The sequence below is a fragment of the Microcaecilia unicolor genome, chromosome 11 (assembly GCF_901765095.1).
Source record: "Microcaecilia unicolor chromosome 11, aMicUni1.1, whole genome shotgun sequence".
NCBI lineage: Eukaryota > Metazoa > Chordata > Amphibia > Gymnophiona > Siphonopidae > Microcaecilia > Microcaecilia unicolor.
The window spans coordinates 111,813,049-111,835,764 of record NC_044041.1 but is presented as its reverse complement, the minus strand read 5'-3'; the positions used below and the strand labels follow the sequence as shown (position 1 = coordinate 111,835,764).

The window sequence follows — 22,716 nt, the reverse complement described above, 5'->3', positions numbered from 1 at the left end:
GTGGGTGGGGAGCGGCGACCAAAATGTGCCCCCTCACCTTGGGCTCTGGCCCATCTTGAGGTCTGGCTACGATAGGAGCTCAGATAGAATGAGAGCATTCAAATGAGTGTACTGTGACACACACATAATGAGTAAGAGAAGGGACTGAAAGAGTGTGGGAGTGAGAGAGCCTTCAAATGAGTGTGACACACTCCTAATTAATGAGATTTGGCATTTCTGCCACCTCCCTGTGCCACAAGTACATCTGTAAGAACCTTAGTCCCTTCCCTGCAGTTAAAAACATGCATGTTCTTGCTGTTCTGAGGATATTCAACTTTCTCAAATGACTCTTGTCTTTATTTAGGGTCAGGAAGTTTCTCGCTGTTTCCTGCTTTACTCAGAACATATGAAAATTTCCTCCTGTATTCCCTGTGTTGGTTCAGGATAAAGAACTTTCTTTGTTTTCCATCTTTTCTCAGAGATTAAAGAAGCATTTTCACTATTTGATAAGAATGGTGATGGCACTGTCAGCATCAAGGAGGTGGGGACTGTGATGCGATCACTGGGCCAGAACCCCACTGAGGCAGAGCTGCAAGAGCTGATTAACTTGGCTGATGCTGAGGGTAAGCAGGGAAGGGAGGAGAAATTAATATTGACGCTGTCTTTTTTATTATTTTGCAGACATTTCCAGAGCTGCCAAGTTACCTAGTTCCAGGCAGTAGCATAACCACAAGGGACATTGGGGGCCTGGACCTGGCCCTGGCCCACTCCCTTCCACTTTGGGCTCAGGCCCCCTCCAAACCTGCAGCATCAGTTAAATGGCTGGCGGGGATGCCAAAGAAATTTGCTGCCAAGCCGCTCCTCTCCTCTTCTTGCTACTGCAGGAAACAGGAAGACAGAGTGTGCATCCAGCTGCCACCGGCGATGCGGGGAGTCCTCACACATGCTCAGTTCATGCAGTGCTCCAGAAGTCCTGGAGTTGGTGACTGGAGGCATGCTGCCGACTTCTTCTTTCCTGCAGCAGCAAGAAGAGGAGAGGAGTGGCTTGGCAGCGAATATCTTTGGCTGGTGGAGCCTCAGCATCCTCTCCAGTAAAGATATTTTTAACATGCCAGGGGGAAGGGGAGAGGGAATGCATTGTCCCCCAATCCCCTCCCCAGGTGCTCCCAAAATCGGAGGACTGGCTATGCCCCTGATTCCAGAAGGTAGATTTTATGGCCAGTCATGATTCTGAATATAAATTCTAAAGCAGTGTTGCATTTCTAGTCCGATTCTACCTACTGAAATCAGTGCTCCACCTCCCGTAATGCACCAGATGAGACTGTCAGAAATCCAGGGCTGACATTTAGCAGTCCCTACTGGATTGCTTAGAAGCTCTGCAGTTTTCAAATGGGATCTGTAGAGCTACCTAATTACCCAGTGCCAGGAGGTAGATGTTTTGGCAAGTCATAGTTTTGAACCTACATTCTAAAGCAGTGTGGTATTTGTAAGCCCTGATTGTACCCATTGAAATCAGTGCTTTCGGTCCCATAATACATCAGGATGGGGCTGTCAGAAGTCCAGGATTGGTCTGAAATCTCCCTCCTGGAACTGAGTAATTTGGAAGCTCTGGATCTAATCATCTAAACATAGAGGGGCTGCTGCAGAAAGACACGTGGTAGAGGCTCAGTGTGTCAGTTTTACCACACTGGTATGATGCAAGCAATGAGTATGCAAATGACTGCTGTGTTAAAATACAGCAATAATCTATAGCGAAATGTCACCCTTCCTATCAGTGTTTGATGAGCAGAAGATCGAAAGCCCCGCACTGTTCCAAACAACGCTCTAAAAATAGCGCTAGAACAGTGCAGAGCTTTACCACTAATGTCAAAATACGTGCTTGTAAAAAATGAAGAAAAAGCCCTCAGAAACCGTGGGTAGAATACCCAGGGTTTAGTGCGCGGTTATGTTATTCTTATAACACACGCCACGATTCTATCATTGGGCAAAAAACTTCATTTCAGATTAATTTACAATTCAATAGCCTCTAATGTGGCTTATGAGATATGTCTTTTTGTGGGTATATTTTTTCTTTCTTTTTTCAATGATTATTTAACAATCCAACATTAACTGTTGCACTTAGCTTTTAAGCTGGGCACTCTTCAATTTCAATGTCTGTTCAACGGGAACCCGTTTCGCCCAAAACCTGGCTTCATCGGGAACGGAGTGCTTTAAATGTGCTAACGCAAAACGGCCACCCCGCAGAGCTATAAGCTTTATTTTCTGTATTAGGTTACTTTTTTGCTCTAAAGTTACTGCTTTCGTTCTGTGGTTCAGAGCTTTACCACCCCTGTGATCAGAGATAATAGCATACAAATTTAAGCAAGCTATTATCTCTGGTCATAGGATGTTTAAGCAATAATTTCACCTGGGTTAAAATATTTGATCATTATTCTTCCTTTGTTTAATGGGCAGAACAGTTTTAAGGATAATACAGAGGAAAGCGGGGACTCTTTGGTATTTTATTCTGTCCTAGCTTAAAATCTCAACTCCCTTGTGCTGCAGGCAATGGCACCATCAACTTCCCCGAGTTCCTCACCCTAATGGCAAGCAAGATGAAGAACACAAACTGTGAGGAGGAGATCCGTGAGGCCTTCCGAGTGTTTGACAAAGTGAGGTGGTGATGGGAGTGGAGTACACTAGTAGATTTTCTGTCTCCCAACTTGTGTATATGTATGATTGTTGGGTACATTTCAACATGGAGCACACCTTACAAGTGTGCATCTGTGTGTACTTGTGGCTAACACCAGTTATCAGCTCATTATTAAATTAACCCAAAACTGAACTTATTCTATAACTTTGATGAGCAAATTTGCATGCTTGTTGGAAATTTGAACACACAACTTTCTAGAATAAGGGGGACAGAGCCTGAAAATACATGCACCAGAAATGTATATATACTATGTGTGAAGTATGTGTTTTGTATCTCTAAGATGGGTATATACTTATTTATTTAGATTTTTCTCAGACCTTTTTCAGTAGTAGCTCAAGGTGAGTTACATTCAGGTACTGTGAATATTTCTGTCCCAGGAGGGCTCACAATCTAAGTCTGTAGCTGAGGCAATGGAGGGTTAAGTGACTTGCCCAAGATCACAAGGAGCAGCAGTGGGATTTTGAACTGGCCACCTCTGGGTTGCAAGAGTGGTGCTCTAACCACTAGGCCACTCCTCCACTCAGTATGTGTGCTCAGAGAGTATATTTTGTGGATGTATTCTCATAGAATGTGTGTAATCAGCAGTGGTGTAGCTAGGTGGGGCCATGGGGGTCTGGGCCCCCCAAATTTTGCTCTGGGCCCCTGGTTGGCTTGTGGGGGTCCACAACTCGCCACCAGCTGAAGACTTCATCCAGTGCTAGTATGTGGCAGTGCCGCCGCATTGCCTGCCCTGCTCTCTCTTCCCCTCACGTCGGGCATGCTCCTTTTAGTGAAATTGAGCACACTTAGTTTCACTAAAAGGAGTATGCCGGATGTGAGGGGAAGAGAGAGCAGGGCAGGCAATGCGGTGCCAGAGACCAGCGCTGGACGAAGTCTTCAGCTGGCGGGGGTTGGAGACCCCTGCCAGCCAAGGTATTTGTGACAGCAGTGCTTCAGCTGGCGGGGATTGGGGACCCCCGCCAGCCAAGATGTACAGCGGCAGCAGTGGACGGTGGAGGCAGCGGGGCGATGACCAAAATATGCCCCCCACACCTTGGGCTCTGACCCCCTCCCACCTCGAGGTCTGGCTACACCCCTGGTAATCAGGTATGTTTTTTGGGGAGTATTTGTTGTGGATGCATACTCAAGAAAAGTAGATGTATTTCTGGTGCATGTATTTTCAGGCTCTGTCCCCCTAATTCTAGAAAGGTGTGCGTCCGTCCAAATTTCCAACTAGCATGCAAATTTGCTCATCAAAGTTATAGAATAAGGTCAGTTTTAGCTTAATTTAATATTTATTTATTTAGATTTTGCTCACACCTTTTTCAGTAGTAGCTCAAGGTGAGTTACATTCAGGTACACTGGATATTTCTCTGTCCCAGGAGGGCTCACAATCTATGTCTGTAGCTGAGGCAATGGAGGGTTAAGTGACTTGCCCAAGATCATAAGGAGCAGCAGTGGGATTTGAACCGGCCACCTCCGGATTGCAAGACCAGTTCTCTAACCACTAGGCCACTCCTCTGTCCACAAATTAATGAGCTGATAATTGGTTTTAGCACCAATTAAAGCTTATTGCTTGTTAATTGGCACCAATTAGCAATTACACATGTAATCGCCCTTGGTTGGTATACTTAAGGTGCGTGCTAAAAATGCAGAGCACGCAACTTCAAGGTGGCATGGACCTGGGAGGGGTATGGGTGTGTCAGGGGCATGCCAGGCAGTACACATATGGGATATAGAATGTCTAACTGCAAATAGTTAAGCACAAGCATTTACGCCAGCCATTGAGCTAGCTTAAGTGCTTTCGCCCCTTAGGCATGTAAATGATGACCTGTGCGTGCAACTACCATTATGGAACACTAGCATAACTGCCTATAGAATTTATGCTTAGCACATATCATCCCAGTGCCTAACTTTAGGTGATCTATACAGAATTACCCCCTGAATGTACAAACTCCCCCCCTTTTACAAAGATGTGCAGTAATGCCAACGCACCCCATTCACTTTGAATAGGCTGTGTTGGCATTGCTGCAACAGCAGCCATTAGCACGGTTTTGTAAAAGGGGGAGGTTAGTTTGTAAGCTTTCCAGGGACAAGAAAATAATTACCTGAATGTTCAGTGAAAAAGCTTTTCACCCCTCTCAATTTTTCTGTTATTGAATCTATGTTACACTGAATGGTTTCTGATCTTTAAACAAAATGTAATACTAGAGAAAGAGAACCTTCATAAGCACAAAAAGGAACAAAGCTATTCAACACCTATAACACCCATGTGAAAAAGTAACTTCCCCCCTTAGTTAACCAACCAGTTGACCACATTTAATTGGAAATTAGATTGAGTTGATGGATCACAGCCAGGCTTGACTGCAGCCTGTTGAATCTAAACCTCAATATACATGAACCTTACCATGAGAGTAAAATAGTCACCACAAATTGGAGCTTATTTACGAAGCATATGGACGTCTCAAAATGCCCAAATGGACATCCATGCAGTGGCGTACCAAGGGGAGGGGGCGGTCCGCCCCGGGTGCACGCCACTGGGGGGGGGGGTGCCGCGCGCCTGTTGGCTCTTCGTTTTCATGCTCCCTTTGCCCTGGAACAGGTTACTTCCTGTTCCGGGGCAGAGGGAGCATGAAAACAAAGAGCCGGCAGGCGCGCGGCCCCCCCCCCCCCAGCAGTGTGCACCCGGGGGAGGGGTTCTTTCGCCGGGGGGGGGGGTGTTACACTGTTCCGGGGGGGCGCTGCACCCGGGGGGTGGGGCGCATCGGCGATCCGGGTGTTAGCCCCCCTAGGAACGCCACTGCACCCATGTGCTTGAAATGCCCAAATCCCAATTGTGCAAAGGCAGAAAAGGGATGTCCAGCACTACAGTATGGCCAAATAGCAAGGGGGTGTGTTATGGGCATGTTTTGTGCAGCACTAGAGAGGGCTCAAAATAAGGATGTCCAACACTAACTACCAAATGGAAATGTCCAGTCCTAAAAAGAAGGACATCCTAAGTTAGGCCTGTTTCAGTCATGTCCAGGGTACAAAAAGGTGCTCTAAATTGAGCAGCTGACCACTAGAGGGATTAAGGCATGACACTTTCTTAATCCTCCAGTGGTTGCTGTCCCCCTCCACCTAGGGACCCAGAATCAAATCCCTTTCAATTCTTCTCTCTTTTTTTATGTAATTGTGAGCCCTCCAGTAACAGAAATATATCTACTGTACCTGATTATATAAGCCACTTGCAAATCTAAAGGCTATAGAAGTGGTATATATTTAGGTACAGTAAGTATTCTTCTGTTCCCAAAGGGCTCACAATTACAAAATAAAAGAGTTTAAGTGGGATTTGAACCTGGGTCCCTTGCTTTAAAAGTCCACTTCACTAACCAGTAGGCTAACCTTCTGCTCTGCAGGGATGTCTGTGTGGCTGTTTTTCTAAGAATGCTGCCAGACAGACGTCCTTGTCTCTGCTTTTTTGCTGTTCATGTGTTGAATGCTCCTGTTTGTAAAATGGTTGTTCACCAGTGCTTTTTTTGTGCCGGTACGCACCAGTACAGCGTACCAGCACTTTTTTTTTACTGAGGACTGGCTCACCAACTTTCCGTTCTGCCCCCTGCAAATCTAATATTTACCGAAGTCGCAGCGCGAACCAGCGGCAGTGAAAACAGCAAGCAGGCAGCTTGCCTCCTCGTCACTTCCCTGCCCTCTCTAGCACAGCGTCCCACCTTCTGTGCTTCCCTACCCTCTCAGCGTCCCACCTTCCTCTGATGTAATTTCCTTTCCATGAGGGCGGGATGCTGAGAGGGCAGGGAAGCGACGAAGGTGGGACGCTGTGCTGAGAGAGGGCAGGAAAGAGACGAGGCAAGCCTGCCTGCTTGCTGTGTTCACTGCCGCCGGTTCATGCTGCGACTTCGGTAAATATTAGATTTGCAGGGGGCAGAACAGAAAGTTGGTGAGCTGAGGGCGGGCAGGTGGGAATGGGGTTGGAACGATCTTGGGGGCAGGTGGAGGCTGGGGCAAGACACTGGACATGAAAGGGAGGGGGAGGATAGGGGGAAAAGGAGAATCACTGGACATGGAGGGGAGGGCAGAGGAGAATCCTGGACATGGATGGGATGGGAGGACAGGGAAGAGAGGAGAGTTGCTGGACATGGATGGATGGAGGGGAGGGCAGGAGAAATATTGGACATGGATGGAGGAGAGGGAAGACAGGAAGGAGATGCACATGGATGGAGGGGAGAGAGGAGAAATGCTGGACATGGATGGGAAGGCAGGGGAGAGAGGAGAGTTGCTGGACATGGATGGATGGAGGGGAAGGCAGGAGAAATGCTGGACATGGATGGAGGAGAAGGAAGACAGGAAGGAGATGCACATGGATGGAGGGGAGGGGAGAGAGGAGAAATGCTGGACATGGATGGAGTGGAGGGCAGGGAAGAGAAATGTTGGAGGGAAGGAAAGACAGAGGAAGAAGATACACACAGATGGAGGAGAAATGCTGGACTTGGATGGAGGAGAGGGAAGACAGAGGAAAGAGATGCATATGGATGGTGGGGAGGAGGAGAGGAGAAATGCTGTACATGGATGAGGGGAATGAAGAGAAGAGAGAGGAAGTGAGATGAACATGGATGGAGGGGAGGAGAGCGGAGAAATGTTGGACATGGATGGATGAGAGGGAAGAGAGAGGAAGGAGATGCATATGGATGGAGGGGAGAGAAGAATAGGAAGGAGATGCATACTGACGGAGATGAGGGAAAGGGAAAAGAGGAGAAAAACTGCACATGGATGGAGAAAATAGGCAAAAACTGGATCCACTCTATACCTCCTCCAGTCAAGTATGCGGAGGACCCAGCTTTTACCTATGGATGCAGATCAAGAAATGAAGAAAGGAGGAAAGTAAAGAAATAAATGGAAAGGAATCCCTGGAAACGGAGCAGCAGAATCAGAGACTGGGACCGACATGATCAGAAAAACAAAGTCACCAGACATAATCTACTTAGATTTCAGCAAAGCTTTTGACACGGTTCCCCACAGGAGGCTCTTGAATAAACTTGACAGGCTGAAAATAGGACCCAATGTGGTGAACTGGATTAGGAACTGGTTGACGGACAGACGCCAGAGGGTGGTGGTTTATGGAATTCGCTCGTATGAGGGAAAGGTGAGTAGTGGAGTGCCTCAGGGATCGGTGCTGGGGCCGATTCTGTTCAATATATTTGTGAGTGACATTGCCGAAGGGTTAGAAGGTAATGTTTGCCTTTTTGCAGATGATACTAAGATTTGTAACAGAATGGACACCCGGGAAGGAGTGGAAAACATGAAAAAGGATCTGCAGAAGCTAGAAGAATGGTCTAAGGTTTGGCAATTAAAATTCAATGCAAAGAAATGCAAAGTGATGCACTTAGGGTGTAGAAATCCAAGGGAGACGTATGTGTTAGGCGGTGAGAGTCTGATATGTACGGACGGGGAGAGGGATCTTGGGGTGATAGTATCTGAGGATCTGAAGGCGATGAAACAGTGTGACAAGGCGGTGGCTGTAGCTAGAAGGTTGCTAGGCTTTATAGAGAGAGGTGTGACCAGCAGAAGAAAAGAGGTTTTAATGCCCCTGTATAAGTCCTTGATGAGGCCCCACCTGGAGTATTGTGTTCAGTTTTTGAGGCCGTATCTTGCTAAGGATGTAAAAAGAATTGAAGCGGTGCAAAGAAAAGCTACGAGAATGGTATGGGATTTGCATTACAAGACATATGAGGAGAGACTTGCTGACCTGAACATGTATACCCTGGAGGAAAGGAGAAACAGGGGTGATATGATACAGACGTTCAAATATTTGAAAGGTATTAATCAGCAAATGAACCTTTTCCGTAGATGGGAAGGCGGTAAAACTAGAGGACATGAAATGAGATTGAAGGGGGGCAGACTCAAGAAAAATGTCAGGAAGTATTTTTTTCACAGAGAGGTGGATACTTGGAATGCCCTCCCGCGGGAGGTGGTGGAGATGAAAACGGTAACGGAATTCAAAAATGCGTGGGATAAACATAAAGGAATCCTGTTCAGAAGGAATGGATCCTCAGAAGCTTAGCCAAGATTGGGTGGCAGAGCCGATGGTGGGAGGCGGGACTAGTGGTTGGGAGGTGGAGCTAGTGCTGGGCAGACTTCTACAGTCTGTGCCCTGAAAATGGCAGAAACAAATCAAGGTCAGGTATACACATAAAGTAGCACATATGAGTTTATCTTGTTGGGCAGACTGGATGAACCATGCAGATCTTTTTCTGCTGTCATCTACTATGTTACTATGTTATGTTACTATGTAACAAAGGTAGAAAAAATCATTTTATTTTCATTTTAGTGTTTGGAATATGTCCAATTTGAGAATTTACATCTGCTATCTTATTTTGCACTGGGTATACTGGAGCTGTAACATCTTACAGAAATTATTGATAATGAAAAATATTCAAGTTATTTTTTTTCTCCTATACTGGTATAATATTTTCAATGATGCCTGTTTATATAAGGGGTGTGGCTAACATGGGTGTGGTTATCATAGGGGCGGAGCCATAGATTGTGGCCCCGCCCATATTGAGTATCGGTACCTTTTTTCCTACAAAAAAAGCACTGCTTTTCACACACACATACGTCCATCTCACACATATTTCCAAACCGAAATCTTGATATATTTCCTGTTAGAAAATACATGTGAGATGGACATCCATTTTGGATGTTATGAACTGAATATCTCTATTCTGACTTGGATGTCCTTTCAAAAATGCCCCTCCACACCACATTCAAAGAAAATTCCAGAAGAGATGAGAAAAACAGTTGTTGAAATATATCAGTCTGAAAAGGGCTGCAAAGGCATTTCTAAAGCTATGGGACTCCACCAAACATAGTGAGAGCCATTATCTCGAAATTGAGAAAATTTGGAACAGTGGTGAATCTTCCTAGGAGTGGCCAGCCTACCAAAATTACTGCAAAGATGCAGCGACAACTCATCTAAGAGGTCACAAAACATCTCAGAAGAACATCCAAAGAACTGCAGGCCTCTCTAGCCCCAGCTAAGGTCAGTTCATGACTCTACAATAAGAAAGAGACTGGCAAAAACAGGATTCATGGGAGAATAGCAAGGCGGAAACTGCTGCTATCCAAGAGTAACATCATTGCTTTTTCACATTTGCAAAAACACACATGGATGATCCCTAAGCTTTTTGGGATAATGATCTATGGACAAACAAGTCCAAAGTGGAAGTCTTTGGACAACACAGCTCCCATTATGTCTTGTGTAAAACAAATACAGCATTCCACAGTATGAACATCAATACCAACAGTCAAACATGGTGATAATGGTTTGGGGATGTTGTACTGCCTCAGGACCTAGAAAAATTGCCCATTATTGAAGAATCCATGAAGTCTGCATTGTGCCAGATAATTCTTAAGGAAAATGTCTGATCATCTGTATGAGCTGAAGCGTAACTGGGTTATGCAGCAGGACAATGATCCAAAACACAGAATCTGCATCTGAATGGCTGAGGAGAAACAAAATTAAAGTTTTGAATTGGCCTAGTCAAAGTTCTCATTTGAATCCAATAGAGATGTTGTGGCAGGACCTGAACTGAGCAGGTCATGCACAAAAACCTATGAATAAGTCTGAATTAAAGTAGTTCTACAGAGAAGAGTGGCCCAAAATTCCTCAACAGCAATGTCAAAGACTGATATCAAATTATATGAAGCATTCGGTTGCAATTACTGCTGCTAAAGGTGGTGCAACCAGTTATTAAGTTTAGGGGGCAGTTACTTTTTCACATGGGTGATATGAGTGTTGGATAACTTTTATTCTTAAATAAATGAAATAATTTAAAAACTGTGTTCTGTTTACTGCAGTGGCGTAGGAAGGGGGGCGTGGTCCGCCCCGGGTGCACGCCGCTGGGGGGTGTCGGCTCCGCGCTGGTGCACTGCTCTCTCTGCCCCGGAACAGGTTACTTCCTGTTCCGGGACAGAGAGAGCAGTGAACCAGCGCGGAGCTGACACACCCCAGCAACGTGCAGTCGGGGCGGATCGGCCCTCCCGCCCGTCCCTCGCCGCAGGTATGCGCTCCGGGGGGGGGGGGTATGCGCTCCGGGGTGGGTGTGCTCCAGCGGGAGGAGGGTGCACTGTGCTGCACCTGGGGTGGGGGTGCGCAGCGGCGACCCGCTCCGGGTGTCAGCTCCCCTCGCTACGGCTCTGGTTTACTGTGGTTCCCTTTGTCTAATATTATATTTTGTTTAAAGATCAGAAATCATTCATTGTGTCATATATGTAATAATAGGGGAAATCGGGGGGGGGGGGGGGGGGAGAGGGACGTTTACACATCATTGTAACTTGCCTTGAACTACTGAGAAAGGCTCAAACTAAACCCAGTTCCCGTTATCTCCTTTATATGTACTGAAGAGTAATAATTCCCTCTATACTTCTTTCTCAGGATAATAATGGTTTCATCAGTGCAGCTGAACTGCGTCATATTATGACCAACCTTGGCGAGAAGCTGACGGAAGAGGAAGTGAATGAGATGATCCAGGAGGCAGATGTGGACCAAAATGGGCAGGTCAACTATGAAGGTCAGGATCTTTGTAACGCAGAGGACTTGGGAGACCTGGGATGGAGGGCAGCAATCTATATGGGGAGCCTAAATGACAAAATAGAGATGTTGAGATTCTCTATTCGGTGTGCAAAGAAAGTAAATATAATAGGATTATTAAGAAGGAATGGAGAACAAAACTGAATATTATAATGCCTTTGTATCGCCCTTAGTGTGACTCCACATTGAATATTATGTGCAATTCTGGTCACTGCATCTCTAGAAAAGATAAAGCAGATTAGAAAAGGTACAGAGAAGGGCAACCAAAATGATAAAGGTGATAGAACAACTTCTTTATGAGGAAAGGCTAAAGAAGTTAGGGCTTTTCAGCTTAGAGAAGAGAAAGCTGAGGGGAGATATGATGGAGGTCTATAAAATCATAAGTGGAGCAGAGTAAGTAGACGCAAATTTTTTGTTTACTGTGTCCAAAAATACAAGGATTAGGGGGTACGCAATGAAGCTACTAAATAGTATATTTAGAACAAATCAGAGAAAATATTTCTTCAATATGCAATTAAGCTCTGGAATTCATTGCCACAGAATTTGATAAAAGTGGCTAGCATTGCAAGGTTTAAAAAGGTTTTGGCCAACTTCCTAAAAGAAAATTCCACAAACCATTAATAAGGCAGACTTGGGGAAAACCACTTCTTATTCCTGGGATTAGCAGCATGAAATCAATTTTGAGATCCTGCCAGGTACTTGTGACCTGGATTGGTCACTGTTGGAAACTTGATGGACTTTTGGTTTGTCCAAGTAAGGCAATGCTTAGATAGAGAGAAAAAGTATGACTGGGGGATAGAGAAAAGGACTTAGAACAGGGCGAACTGGTCTGACAAGGAGGGAAAGAAGACTCAAAGTGCAGGAGGGATACCCAGAGATTAAAGAGCAGCAGTGTGTGAAGGAATGGAGACCTAGGATAATGAGTAGTAGTCTTGCTCTGTTTAATGTAATTTGGAGTTTGCATACCATCTTTCTAGTGCACCAAAACACCACCCAATGAAATACAATAAACCTAAGCATTTGCAGAAAAGCAAAAAACACCATTACACTATAACAATACATAATCAACACATATATAAATACTCATACATGTTAAGCTAATAATATTACTTAATAATAAACAAGACATTGGTCTTGTGCATTTGTAGTTTTTGTTTTGCTCAATATTCTATATAGTAGGGGTTCTCAACCCAGTCATCAGGACACACCTAGCCAGTCAGGTTTTCAGGATATCCACAATGAATGTGCATGAGAGAAATTTGCATACAATGGAGGCAGTGCACGCAAATTAATCTCATGCATACTCATTGTGGGTATCCTGAAAATCTGACTGGCTAGGTATATCCCAAGCAGGAGTGTACCAAGTCCCACGTGCCCTGTTCGACACCCCCCCCCCCCCCCCCACCAAATGATGCTGACACGCCCCTGCCCCGCCCACTTTGCAAGGGAAGCCAAAGTGCCATGTAATACCATCTGCATATAGCTTGCTATGGCCGGGTCCCAAGGACTGAGTTAAGAACCCCTGTTATATAGTAATGCTGCTGCTTGTAATACCATGATGTCATATGACCAATAAAGAACATTTTCAAAAAATGATAAACAGTACATAATCAAAATTCTAATCCTAGAAGTGCCTGGTCAAGCACCCTATTTCACCAACAGACAATGCAAAGAATTGCGTTCTCGCTCTTAACATGGCTGGTTGATTTTTCAAGGTTTTTCTCTCTTGCAGAATTTGTACAAATGATGACTGCCAAATAGAAGACTGAGCACAGGTGCTGTCCTCTCCTTGTACAGAGCTGGATGGACTGTCTCTCTTCCATCCTCCCCCTGCTTCTCATTTGGAGACTCACCATGACTCTTGGGTGTAACTTCAGCGCAGCTGCATGTGGTTGTGATTTCCAGTTCCTCAGCACTTCTCCAGGGCTCAGCAAAATACTTAACAATGGACATACCTGTCTTGCTATCTCACTACTGTACTGTATCATCAAGTAGTTAAAAAAGAAAATCAGATCCCACATCTCATTGGCCCAGTCCCATGATGAGAGCCTAGAGCAGTGAAATCACTCCCCCCACTTCACAAAGAACACACTAAAAGATTGTAAAGTCTTGTTTTGTGCCTTGTAATTCTGCTTCTGGTGGTAAAAACTACCTCTTGTTTTCTACAGCTGTTTTGCATCTGTGTTTATTTTATATTTATAGAAACCAAACCTTGTCTATGGGTGCTGGAGGAAGGAAAAAATGTGTTTCTTACCTGATAATTTTATTTCTTTTAGTCCCAACAAATCAGTCCAGAACTTGTGGGTCATGTCCATTGACCAGTGGATGGAGACAGAGAACAAAAACAGGTCCTCGTGATTTGCCCCTTTAAGGGTATCTTGCAGCTCTGGAACCTTCAGTATTTCGTGGACAAAGCAATGGTGGTGACATATAGAAAGCATAGCATGTAATATAAACACTGAAAGGTTAAATAATTTAGAGCCTGCTACATGGTGTAGCAGTACAAAAGTAAAGCAGGGAAATGATAGAGGGCTGACCTCTTTAGGGAGAAACTATTATCCACCTATGACTGAAGGCTGTAGAGAAGAAAGCTGAAATTATAAATGAAATATAATCCAAACTACAAGCAAAATACTAGGAATAGAAACAACCAACTAGATGGTTTAGGCAACAGCCCTTGGAAAGTTGGACTTAAGAAGACCAACTGCAACAAAGCACTAGGGCCAGGAATCCCTTTTCGAAGAGGTAGAGAAGATGCAATGAAGCTGAGAAATGTATCCAAACCTTGTTCAGAGTGAAACTGCTATAGCATGACAGAGAATAAAGCAACTACAAAAATAAGAGCACATAGAAAAGCCAGGCTTCTGAACTGATCTATTGGGACTAAAGGAAAGAAAATTATCAGGTAAGAAACAGAATTTTTCCTTCCTTTCCATCTCACAAATCAGGCCAGAGCTTGTGGGATGTACAAAAGCAGTTCACAAGTATGGAGGGAAAAGATCCCTGAGAAACCAGAAACTCATCATGTAGATCTCCAGAAGAACCAAGGAAAAGTAAATTATCTGTGACCTTCATAGGTTCTAATAGTAAGATAGGGGTAGGATGGAAGTCTAGAAGATTAGGCAAGGGACCTGGCTAAAACTGGAACTATCATACCTCCTATTTAAGAAGCATATACTAGAACTAGAATCCCATCTACCCCCTAAACAATCAACTGTAATTCTCAGAGGAATGTTCTGACTTCTAAAACCCTAAGATGTTTCTAAACCACTTAGTGGAGGAGTAGCCTAGTGGTCAGTGCAGTGGACTTTGATCCTGGGGAACTGAGTTCGATTCCTACTGCAGCTTCCCATTTCCCTTAGAACTGAACAGTTGTTAGCGGGATATAAGCATAAGCCCTAATTCAATGTAATTTAAAGCTATAGAGAGAAGGACCAAAGAATAATGGACATATGGAACTAACAGAAGATGCACAATGCAACACATACGATCTCGTTATGCAAGTAGAACTATAGACCATCATTCAACTTGACCAACAGATATTTTATTTATTTATTTGTTGCATTTGTATCCCACATTTTCCCACCTCTCTGCAGGCTCAAAGTGGCTTACAATACATCATGAGTAGTGGAAGAATGCTAGAAAATAAACATTTAGTATTACAGAAGGATCTTGGTCAGCATGATGATAATAAAACAAAGTAATAGTATACAAGCAGATATTATGAAACAGTTCTGAATATAAACGGGCGAGTTGTGCATATTCACATTGGTTGATCTTTGTGTACAATTTATTAAAGAGATGGGTCTTCAGTAGTATACGGAAGTTCGTTCTTTCGTAGATCAATTTCAAGCTGTGTGGCAATGCGTTCCATAATTGTGTGCTCAGGTAGGTAAAGTTTGACGCATGCATTAGTTTGTATTTCATACCTTTGCAGTTGGGGAAGTGCAAATCAAGGAACCGATACTCTCATATCACCCCTCTCCTCAAGTCGCTTCACTGGCTCCCGATCCACTACCGTATACAGTTCAAGCTTCTCCTATTGACCTTCAAGTGCACTCAATCTGCAGCCCCCCATTACCTCTCTACCCTCCTCTCCCCGTATGTTCCCACCCGTAACCTCCGCTCTCAGGACAAATCACTCCTATCTGTACCCTTCTCCACCATCGCTAACTCCAGACTCCGCCCCTTCTGCCTCGCATCACCTTATGCCTGGAACAGACTTCCCGAGCCCATACGCCATGCGCCCTCCCTACCCATTTTCAAGTCTTTACTCAAAGCCTATCTCTTCTCCCTTGCTTTTGGCGCCTAACCACCTTCCCCATTCATGATACCTACACTGACTACATAGTTTGTTACCTTTAGATTGTAAGCTCTCTTGAGCAGGGACTGTCCTTCCCCATGTTTAAACTTGTACAGCGCTGCGTAACCCTGGCAGCGCTATAGAAATGCTAAGTAGTAGTAGTAGTAACGTGTGGGATGATCTTTTGGCATTCCTAGGTGGTAGGTCTATCAGGTCTGACGTGTAAGCTGGTGCGTCACCATGGATAATTTTGTGAACTAGTGAGCATATTTTGAACGTGATGCGTTCCTTAAGTGGGAGCCAGTGTAATTTTTCTCGTAAGGGCTTAGCACTTTCAAATTTTGTTTTGCCAAATATGAGTCTAGCTGCAGTGTTCTGGGCTGTTTGAAGTTTCTTGATTATTTGTTCTTTGCAGCCGGCATATAGTGCGTTACAATAGTCTAAATGACTGAGCACTATTGATTGTACCAGGTTGCGGAAAACACTCCTTGGGAAGAAAGCAAATGCTACATACCTGTAGAAGGTATTCTCCGAGGACAGCAGGCTGATTGTTCTCACTGATGGGTGACGTCCACGGCAGCCCCTCCAATCGGAATCTTCACTAGCAAAAGCCTTTGCTAGCCCTCACGCGCCGATGTGCATGCGCGGCCGTCTTCCCGCCCGAAACCGGCTCGTGCCGGCCAGTCTCATATGTAGCAAGACAAAGAGAAGGGAAGACACAACTCCAAAAGGGGAGGCGGGCGGGTTTGTGAGAACAATCAGCCTGCTGTCCTCGAAGAATACCTTCTACAGGTATGTAGCATTCGCTTTCTCCGAGGACAAGCAGGCTGCTTGTTCTCACTGATGGGGTATCCCTAGCCCCCAGGCTCACTCAAAACAACAACCATGGTCAATTGGGCCTCGCAACGGCGAGGACATAACTGAGATTGACCTAACAATTTATCCAACTAACTGAGAGTGCAGCCTGGAACAGAATAAACATGGGCCTAGGGGGGTGGAGTTGGATTCTAAACCCCGAACAGATTCTGAAGCACCAACTGCCCGAACCGACTGTCGCGTCGGGTATCCTGCTGCAGGCAGTAATGAGATGTGAATGTGTGGACAGATGACCACCTCGCAGCTTTGCAAATCTCTTCAATAGTGGCTGACTTCAAGTGGGCTACCGACGCTGCCATAGCTCTAACATTATGAGCCGTGACATGACCCTCAAGAGCCAGCCCAGCCTGGGCGTAAGTGAAGGAAATGCAATCTGCTAGCCAATTGGATATGGTGCGTTTCCCCACAGCCACTCCCCTCCTGTTGGGATCAAAAGAAACAAACAATTGGGCGGACTGTCTGTTGGGCTGTGTCCGCTCCAGATAGAAGGCCAATGCTCTCTTGCAGTCCAATGTGTGCAGCTGACGTTCAGCAGGGCAGGAATGAGGACGGGGAAAGAATGTTGGCAAGACAACTGACTGGTTCAGATGCAACTCCGACACAACCTTTGGCAAGAACTTAGGGTGAGTGCGGAGGACTACTCTGTTGTGATGAAATTTGGTGTAAGGGGCCTGGGCTACCAGGGCCTGAAGCTCACTGACTCTACGAGCTGAAGTAACTGCCACCAAGAAAATGACCTTCCAGGTCAAGTACTTCAGATGGCAGGAGTTCAGTGGCTCAAAAGGAGGTTTCATCAGCTGGGTGAGAACGACATTGAGATCCCATGACACTGTAGGAGGCTTGACAGGGGGCTTTGACAAAAGCAAACCTCTCATGAAGCGAACAACTAAAGGCTGTCCTGAGATCGGCTTACCTTCCACACGGTAATAGTATGCACTGATTGCACTAAGGTGAACCCTTACAGAGTTGGTCTTGAGACCAGACTCAGACAAGTGCAGAAGGTATTCAAGCAGGGTCTGTGTAGGACAAGAGCGAGGATCTAGGGCCTTGCTGTCACACCAGACGACAAACCTCCTCCATAGAAAGAAGTAACTCCTCTTAGTGGAATCTTTCCTGGAAGCAAGCAAGACACGGGAGACACCCTCCGACAGACCCAAATAGGCAAAGTCTACGCTCTCAACATCCAGGCCGTGAGAGCCAGAGACTGGAGGTTGGGATGCAGAAGCGCCCCTTCGTCCTGTGTGATGAGGGTCGGAAAACACTCCAATCTCCACGGTTCTTCGGAGGACAACTCCAGAAGAAGAGGGAACCAGATCTGACGCGGCCAAAAAGGAGCAATCAGAATCATGGTGTCTCGGTCTTGCTTGAGTTTCAACAAAGTCTTCCCCACCAGAGGTATGGGAGGATAAGCATACAGCAGGCCTTCCCCCCAGTCCAGGAGGAAGGCATCCGATGCCAGTCTGCCGTGGGCCTGAAGCCTGGAACAGAACTGAGGGACTTTGTGGTTGGCTCGAGATGCAAAGAGATCTACCAAGGGGGTGCCCCACACCTGGAAGATCTGTCGCACTACAAGGGAATTGAGCGACCACTCGTGAGGTTGCATAATCCTGCTCAACCTGTCGGCCAGACTGTTGTTTACGCCTGCCAGATATGTGGCTTGGAGCACCATGCCGTGACGGCGAGCCCAGAGCCACATGCTGACAGCTTCCTGACACAGGGGGCGAGATCCGGTGCCCCCCTGCTTGTTGATGTAATACATGGCAACCTGGTTGTCTGTCTGAATTTGGATAATTTGGTGGGACAGCCGATCTCTGAAAGCCTTCAGAGGGTTCCAGACCGCTCGCAACTCCAGGAGATTGATCTGCAGATCGCGTTCCTGGAGGGACCAGCTTCCTTGGGTGTGAAGCCCATCGACATGAGCTCCCCACCCCAGGAGAGACGCATCCGTAGTCAGCACTTTTTGAGGCTGAGGAATTTGGAAAGGACGTCCCAGAGTCAAATTGGACCAAATCGTCCACCAATACAGGGATTTGAGAAAACTCGTGGACAGGTGGATCACGTCTTCTAGATCCCCAGCAGCCTGAAACCACTGGGAAGCTAGGGTCCATTGAGCAGATCTCATGTGAAGGCGGGCCATGGGAGTCACATGAACTGTGGAGGCCATGTGGCCCAGCAATCTCAACATCTGCCAAGCTGTGATCTGCTGGGACACTCGCACCCGCGAGATGAGGGACAACAAGTTGTTGGCCCTCGCCTCTGGGAGATAGGCCCGAGCCGTCCGAGAATCCAGCAGAGCTCCTATGAATTCGAGTTTCTGCACTGGGAGAAGATGGGACTTTGGATAATTTATCACAAACCCCAGTAGCTCGAAGAGGCGAATAGTCATCTGCATGGACTGTAGAGCTCCTGCCTCGGATGTGTTCTTCACCAGCCAATCGTCGAGATAAGGGAACACATGCACTCCCAGCCTGCGAAGCGCTGCTGCTACTACAGCCAAGCACTTCGTGAACACTCTGGGCGCAGAGGCGAGCCCAAAGGGTAGCACACAGTACTGGAAGTGACGTGTGCCCAGCTGAAATCGCAGATACTGTCTGTGAGCTGGCAGTATCGGGATGTGTGTGTAGGCGTCCTTCAAGTCCAGAGAGCATAGCCAATCGTTTTCCTGAATCATAGGGAGGAGGGTGCCCAGGGAAAGCATCCTGAACTTTTCTTTGACCAGATATTTGTTCAGGGCCCTTAGGTCTAGGATGGGACGCATCCCCGCTGTTTTCTTTTCCACAAGGAAGTACCTGGAATAGAATCCCAGCCCTTCCTGCCAGATGGCACGGGCTCGACCGCATTGGCGCTGAGAAGGGCGGAGAGTTCCTCTGCAAGTACCTGCTTGTGTTGGAAGCTGTAAGACTGAGCTCCCGGTGGACAATTTGGAGGTTTTGAGGCCAAATTGAGGGTGTATCCTTGCCGGACTATTTGAAGAACCCACTGATCGGAGGTTATGAGAGGCCACCTTTGGTGAAAAGCTTTCAACCTCCCTCCGACTGGCAGGTCGCTCGGCACTGACACTTGGATGGCGGCTATGCTCTGCTGGAGCCAGTCAAAAGCTCGTCCCTTGCTTTTGCTGGGGAGCCGAGGGGCCTTGCTGAGGCGCACGCTGCTGACGAGAGCGAGCGCGCTGGGGCTTAGCCTGGGCCGCAGGCTGTCGAGAAGGAGGATTGTACCTACGCTTACCAGAAGAGTAGGGAACAGTCCTCCTTTCCCAAAAAAATCGTCTACCAGTAGAGGTAGAAGCTGAAGGCTGCCGGCGGGAGAACTTGTCGAAAGCGGTATCCCGCTGGTGGAGCTGCTCTACCACCTGCTCGACTTTTTCTCCAAAAATGTTATCCGCACGGCAAGGCGAGTCCGCAATCCGCTGCTGGAGTCTATTCTCTAGGTCGGAGGCATGCAGCCATGAGAGTCTGCGCATCACCACACCTTGAGCAGCGGCCCTGGACGCAACATCAAAGGTGTCATACACCCCTCTGGCCAGGAATTTTCTGCACGCCTTCAGCTGCCTGACCACCTCCTGAAATGGCTTGGCTTGCTCAGGGGGGAGCTTGTCCACCAAGCTCGCCAACTGCCGCACATTGTTCCGCATGTGTATGCTCGTGTAGATCTGGTAAGACTGAATTTTGGCCACGAGCATAGAGGAATGGTAGGCCTTCCTCCCAAAGGAGTCTAAGGTTCTAGAGTCCTTGCCCGGGGCGCCGAAGCATGCTCCCTAGAACTCTTAGCCTTCTTTAGGGCCAAATCCACAACTCCAGAGTCATGAGGCAACTGGGTGCGCATCAGCTCTGGGTCCCCATGGATCCGGTACTGGGACTCGATCTTCTTGGGAATGTGGGGATTACTTAGTGGCTTGGTCCAGTTCGCCAGCAATGTCTTTTTGAGGACATGGTGCATGGGTACTGTGGACGCTTCCTTAGGTGGAGAAGGATAGTCCAGGAGCTCAAACATTTCAGCCCTGGGCTCGTCCTCCACAACCACCGGGAAGGGGATGGCCGTAGACATCTCCCGGACAAAGGAAGCGAAAGACAGACTCTCGGGAGGAGAAAGCTGCCTTTCAGGAGAGGGAGTGGGATCAGAAGGAAGGCCATCAGACTCCTCGTCAGAGAAATATCTGATGTCCTCCTCCTCCTCCCACGAGGCCTCACCATCGGTATCAGACACAAGTTCATGAACCTGTGTCTGAAGCCGTGCCCGGCTCGACTCCGTGGAACCATGGCCACGGTGGGAGCGTCGAGAGGTAGACTCCCTCGCCCGCACCGGCGAAGCTCCCTCCGCCGACGTCGTCGGGGAGCCTTCCTGGGAGGCTACCGCAGTTGGTACCACAAGTGGCACCGATGTCGGAGACCTCACCCCGGGCAAAGAGCCAGCCGGTGCCTCACTCGAGGGTACCGGTGGCGCAAGCACCCCCGGTACCGGAGGGGAAGGGCGCAACAGCTCTCCCAGGATCTCTGGGAGAACGGCCCGGAGACTCTCGTGCAGAGCGGCTGTGGAGAAAGACATGGAAGCCGATGCAGGTGTCGATGTCAGCGTCTGTTCAGGGCGTGGAGGCTGTTCCGGGCTGTCCATAGTGGAGTGCATCGACACCTCTTGAACAGAGGGTGAGCGGTCCTCTCGGTGCCGATGCCTACTGGGTGCCGACTCCCTCGGCGACCCAGAGCTCTCGGTGCCGACACGGGAAGGGGACCGGTGTCGATGCTTCTTCGACTTCTTGGGACGAAGCATGTCACCGGAGCTTCCCGGCACCGACGAGGAGGACGTAGAATCCAGCCGTCGCTTCCTTGGGGCCGAGGCCGAAGAAGGTCGGTCTCGGGGGGGCTGTACCGCAGGAGCCCTCAGGGTAGGGGGAGACCCACCCGAAGGCTCACCGCCACCAGCAGGGGAAAGGACAGCCCTCACCTGCACTCCAGACGAAGCACCACCGTCCGACGACATCAGCAGACGAGGAGGTCCCAGTACCACCGACGCCGACGCAGCCTTCCGATGTCTCAGCCCCGATGCAGAGGGTCGATGCCTCGATGCACTCGCAGCCGAGGATGAAGGTCTGGACGCTGGCGACGTCGATGCAGTCGATACTCCCGGTGCCGATGCCGACGAAGAGCCCGAGAACAAAACGTTCCACTGGGCCAATCTCGCTACCTGAGTCCGCTTTTGTAAAAGAGAGCACAGACTACAGGCCTGCGGGCGGTGCCCAGCCCCCAGACACTGAAGACACGACGCGTGTCTATCAGTGAGCGAGATTACCCGGGCGCATTGGGTGCACTTCTTGAAGCCGCTGGAAGACTTCGATGTCATGGGTGGAAAAATCGCGCTGGCAAGATCAAAACTCGTAATGGCGAAGATGGCACCACAAAAAAAGGGGAAGAAAAACTTCGAACCGAGGCCTCAAAATGGCCTACCCCGACGACGAAAGAAAACTTCACGGGGAAAAAACTAGAAATATAGGAAGGGGAACAGACCGAAAAGGTCTCCTTCCGAATGGTTTTTTTTTTTTTTTTTTCTTAGCGAAGTCCAAAAAAAGACGCGCGAGGTCGACTTTCGGGGCGCGAACGGCGTAAACACGACCGTACCGAGCGCGGACAAAAGAAGACTGGCCGGCACGAGCCGGTTTTGGGCGGGAAGACGGCCGCACATGCGCGGTGCGCATCGGCGCGCGAGGGCTAGCAAAGGCTTTTGCTAGTGAAGATTCCGATTGGAGGGGCTGCCGTGGACGTCACCCATCAGTGAGAACAAGCAGCCTGCTTGTCCTCGGAGAAAGGTCTTATTCTTTTTAATTTCCACATTGAGTGGAACATCTTCTTGGTTGTGTTTTTCGCGTGGTTCTCTAGTGTTAGGTGTCGATCAATGGTGACTACAAGAATTTTTAGGGTTTCTGAAATAGGAAGGTTTAGAGTTGGTGTGTTAATGGCGGTGAATTCTTTCTTGTTGTGTTGAGAGGTGAGTATTAGGCACTGGGTTTTTTCTGCATTGAGTTTCAGCCGAAATGCGTCCGCCCAAGAATGCATGATATGGAGACTTTGGTTGATGTCATTGGAAATTTCTTTTAGGTCTTGTTTGAATGGGATGTAGATCGTTATGTCGTCTGCATATATGTATGGATTAAGGTTTTGGTTTGATAGTAATTTTGCCAAGGGTATCATCATTAAGTTGAATAGAGTCGGCGAGAGGGGGGATCCTTGTGGTACTCCGCATTCAGGTACCCATGCGACTGAAATAGTCGAGTTAGATGTCACTTGGTATGATCTTGTGGTTAGGAATCCC

At 47.5% G+C, this 22,716-nt stretch overlaps 1 protein-coding gene across 2 annotated transcripts in view; it reads left to right on the top strand.

The window, feature by feature from the left end:
* Window positions 1–13,407, top strand: part of LOC115481232 (neo-calmodulin-like) — a 34,071-nt gene extending 20,664 nt beyond the window's left edge. The window contains exons 4-7 of one of the 2 annotated variants that reach the window (XM_030220338.1): window positions 459–602; window positions 2,524–2,630; window positions 11,082–11,217; window positions 12,970–13,407. In XM_030220338.1, coding sequence (XP_030076198.1) covers window positions 459–602; window positions 2,524–2,630; window positions 11,082–11,217; window positions 12,970–12,998 — 416 coding nt within the window. In that variant the 3' untranslated portion in view covers window positions 12,999–13,407. The remainder of the gene's footprint in view (window positions 1–458; window positions 603–2,523; window positions 2,631–11,081; window positions 11,218–12,969) is intronic. The other variant, XM_030220339.1, reaches the window with a different exon arrangement.
* The last annotated feature ends 9,309 nt before the right edge of the window (window positions 13,408–22,716 follow it).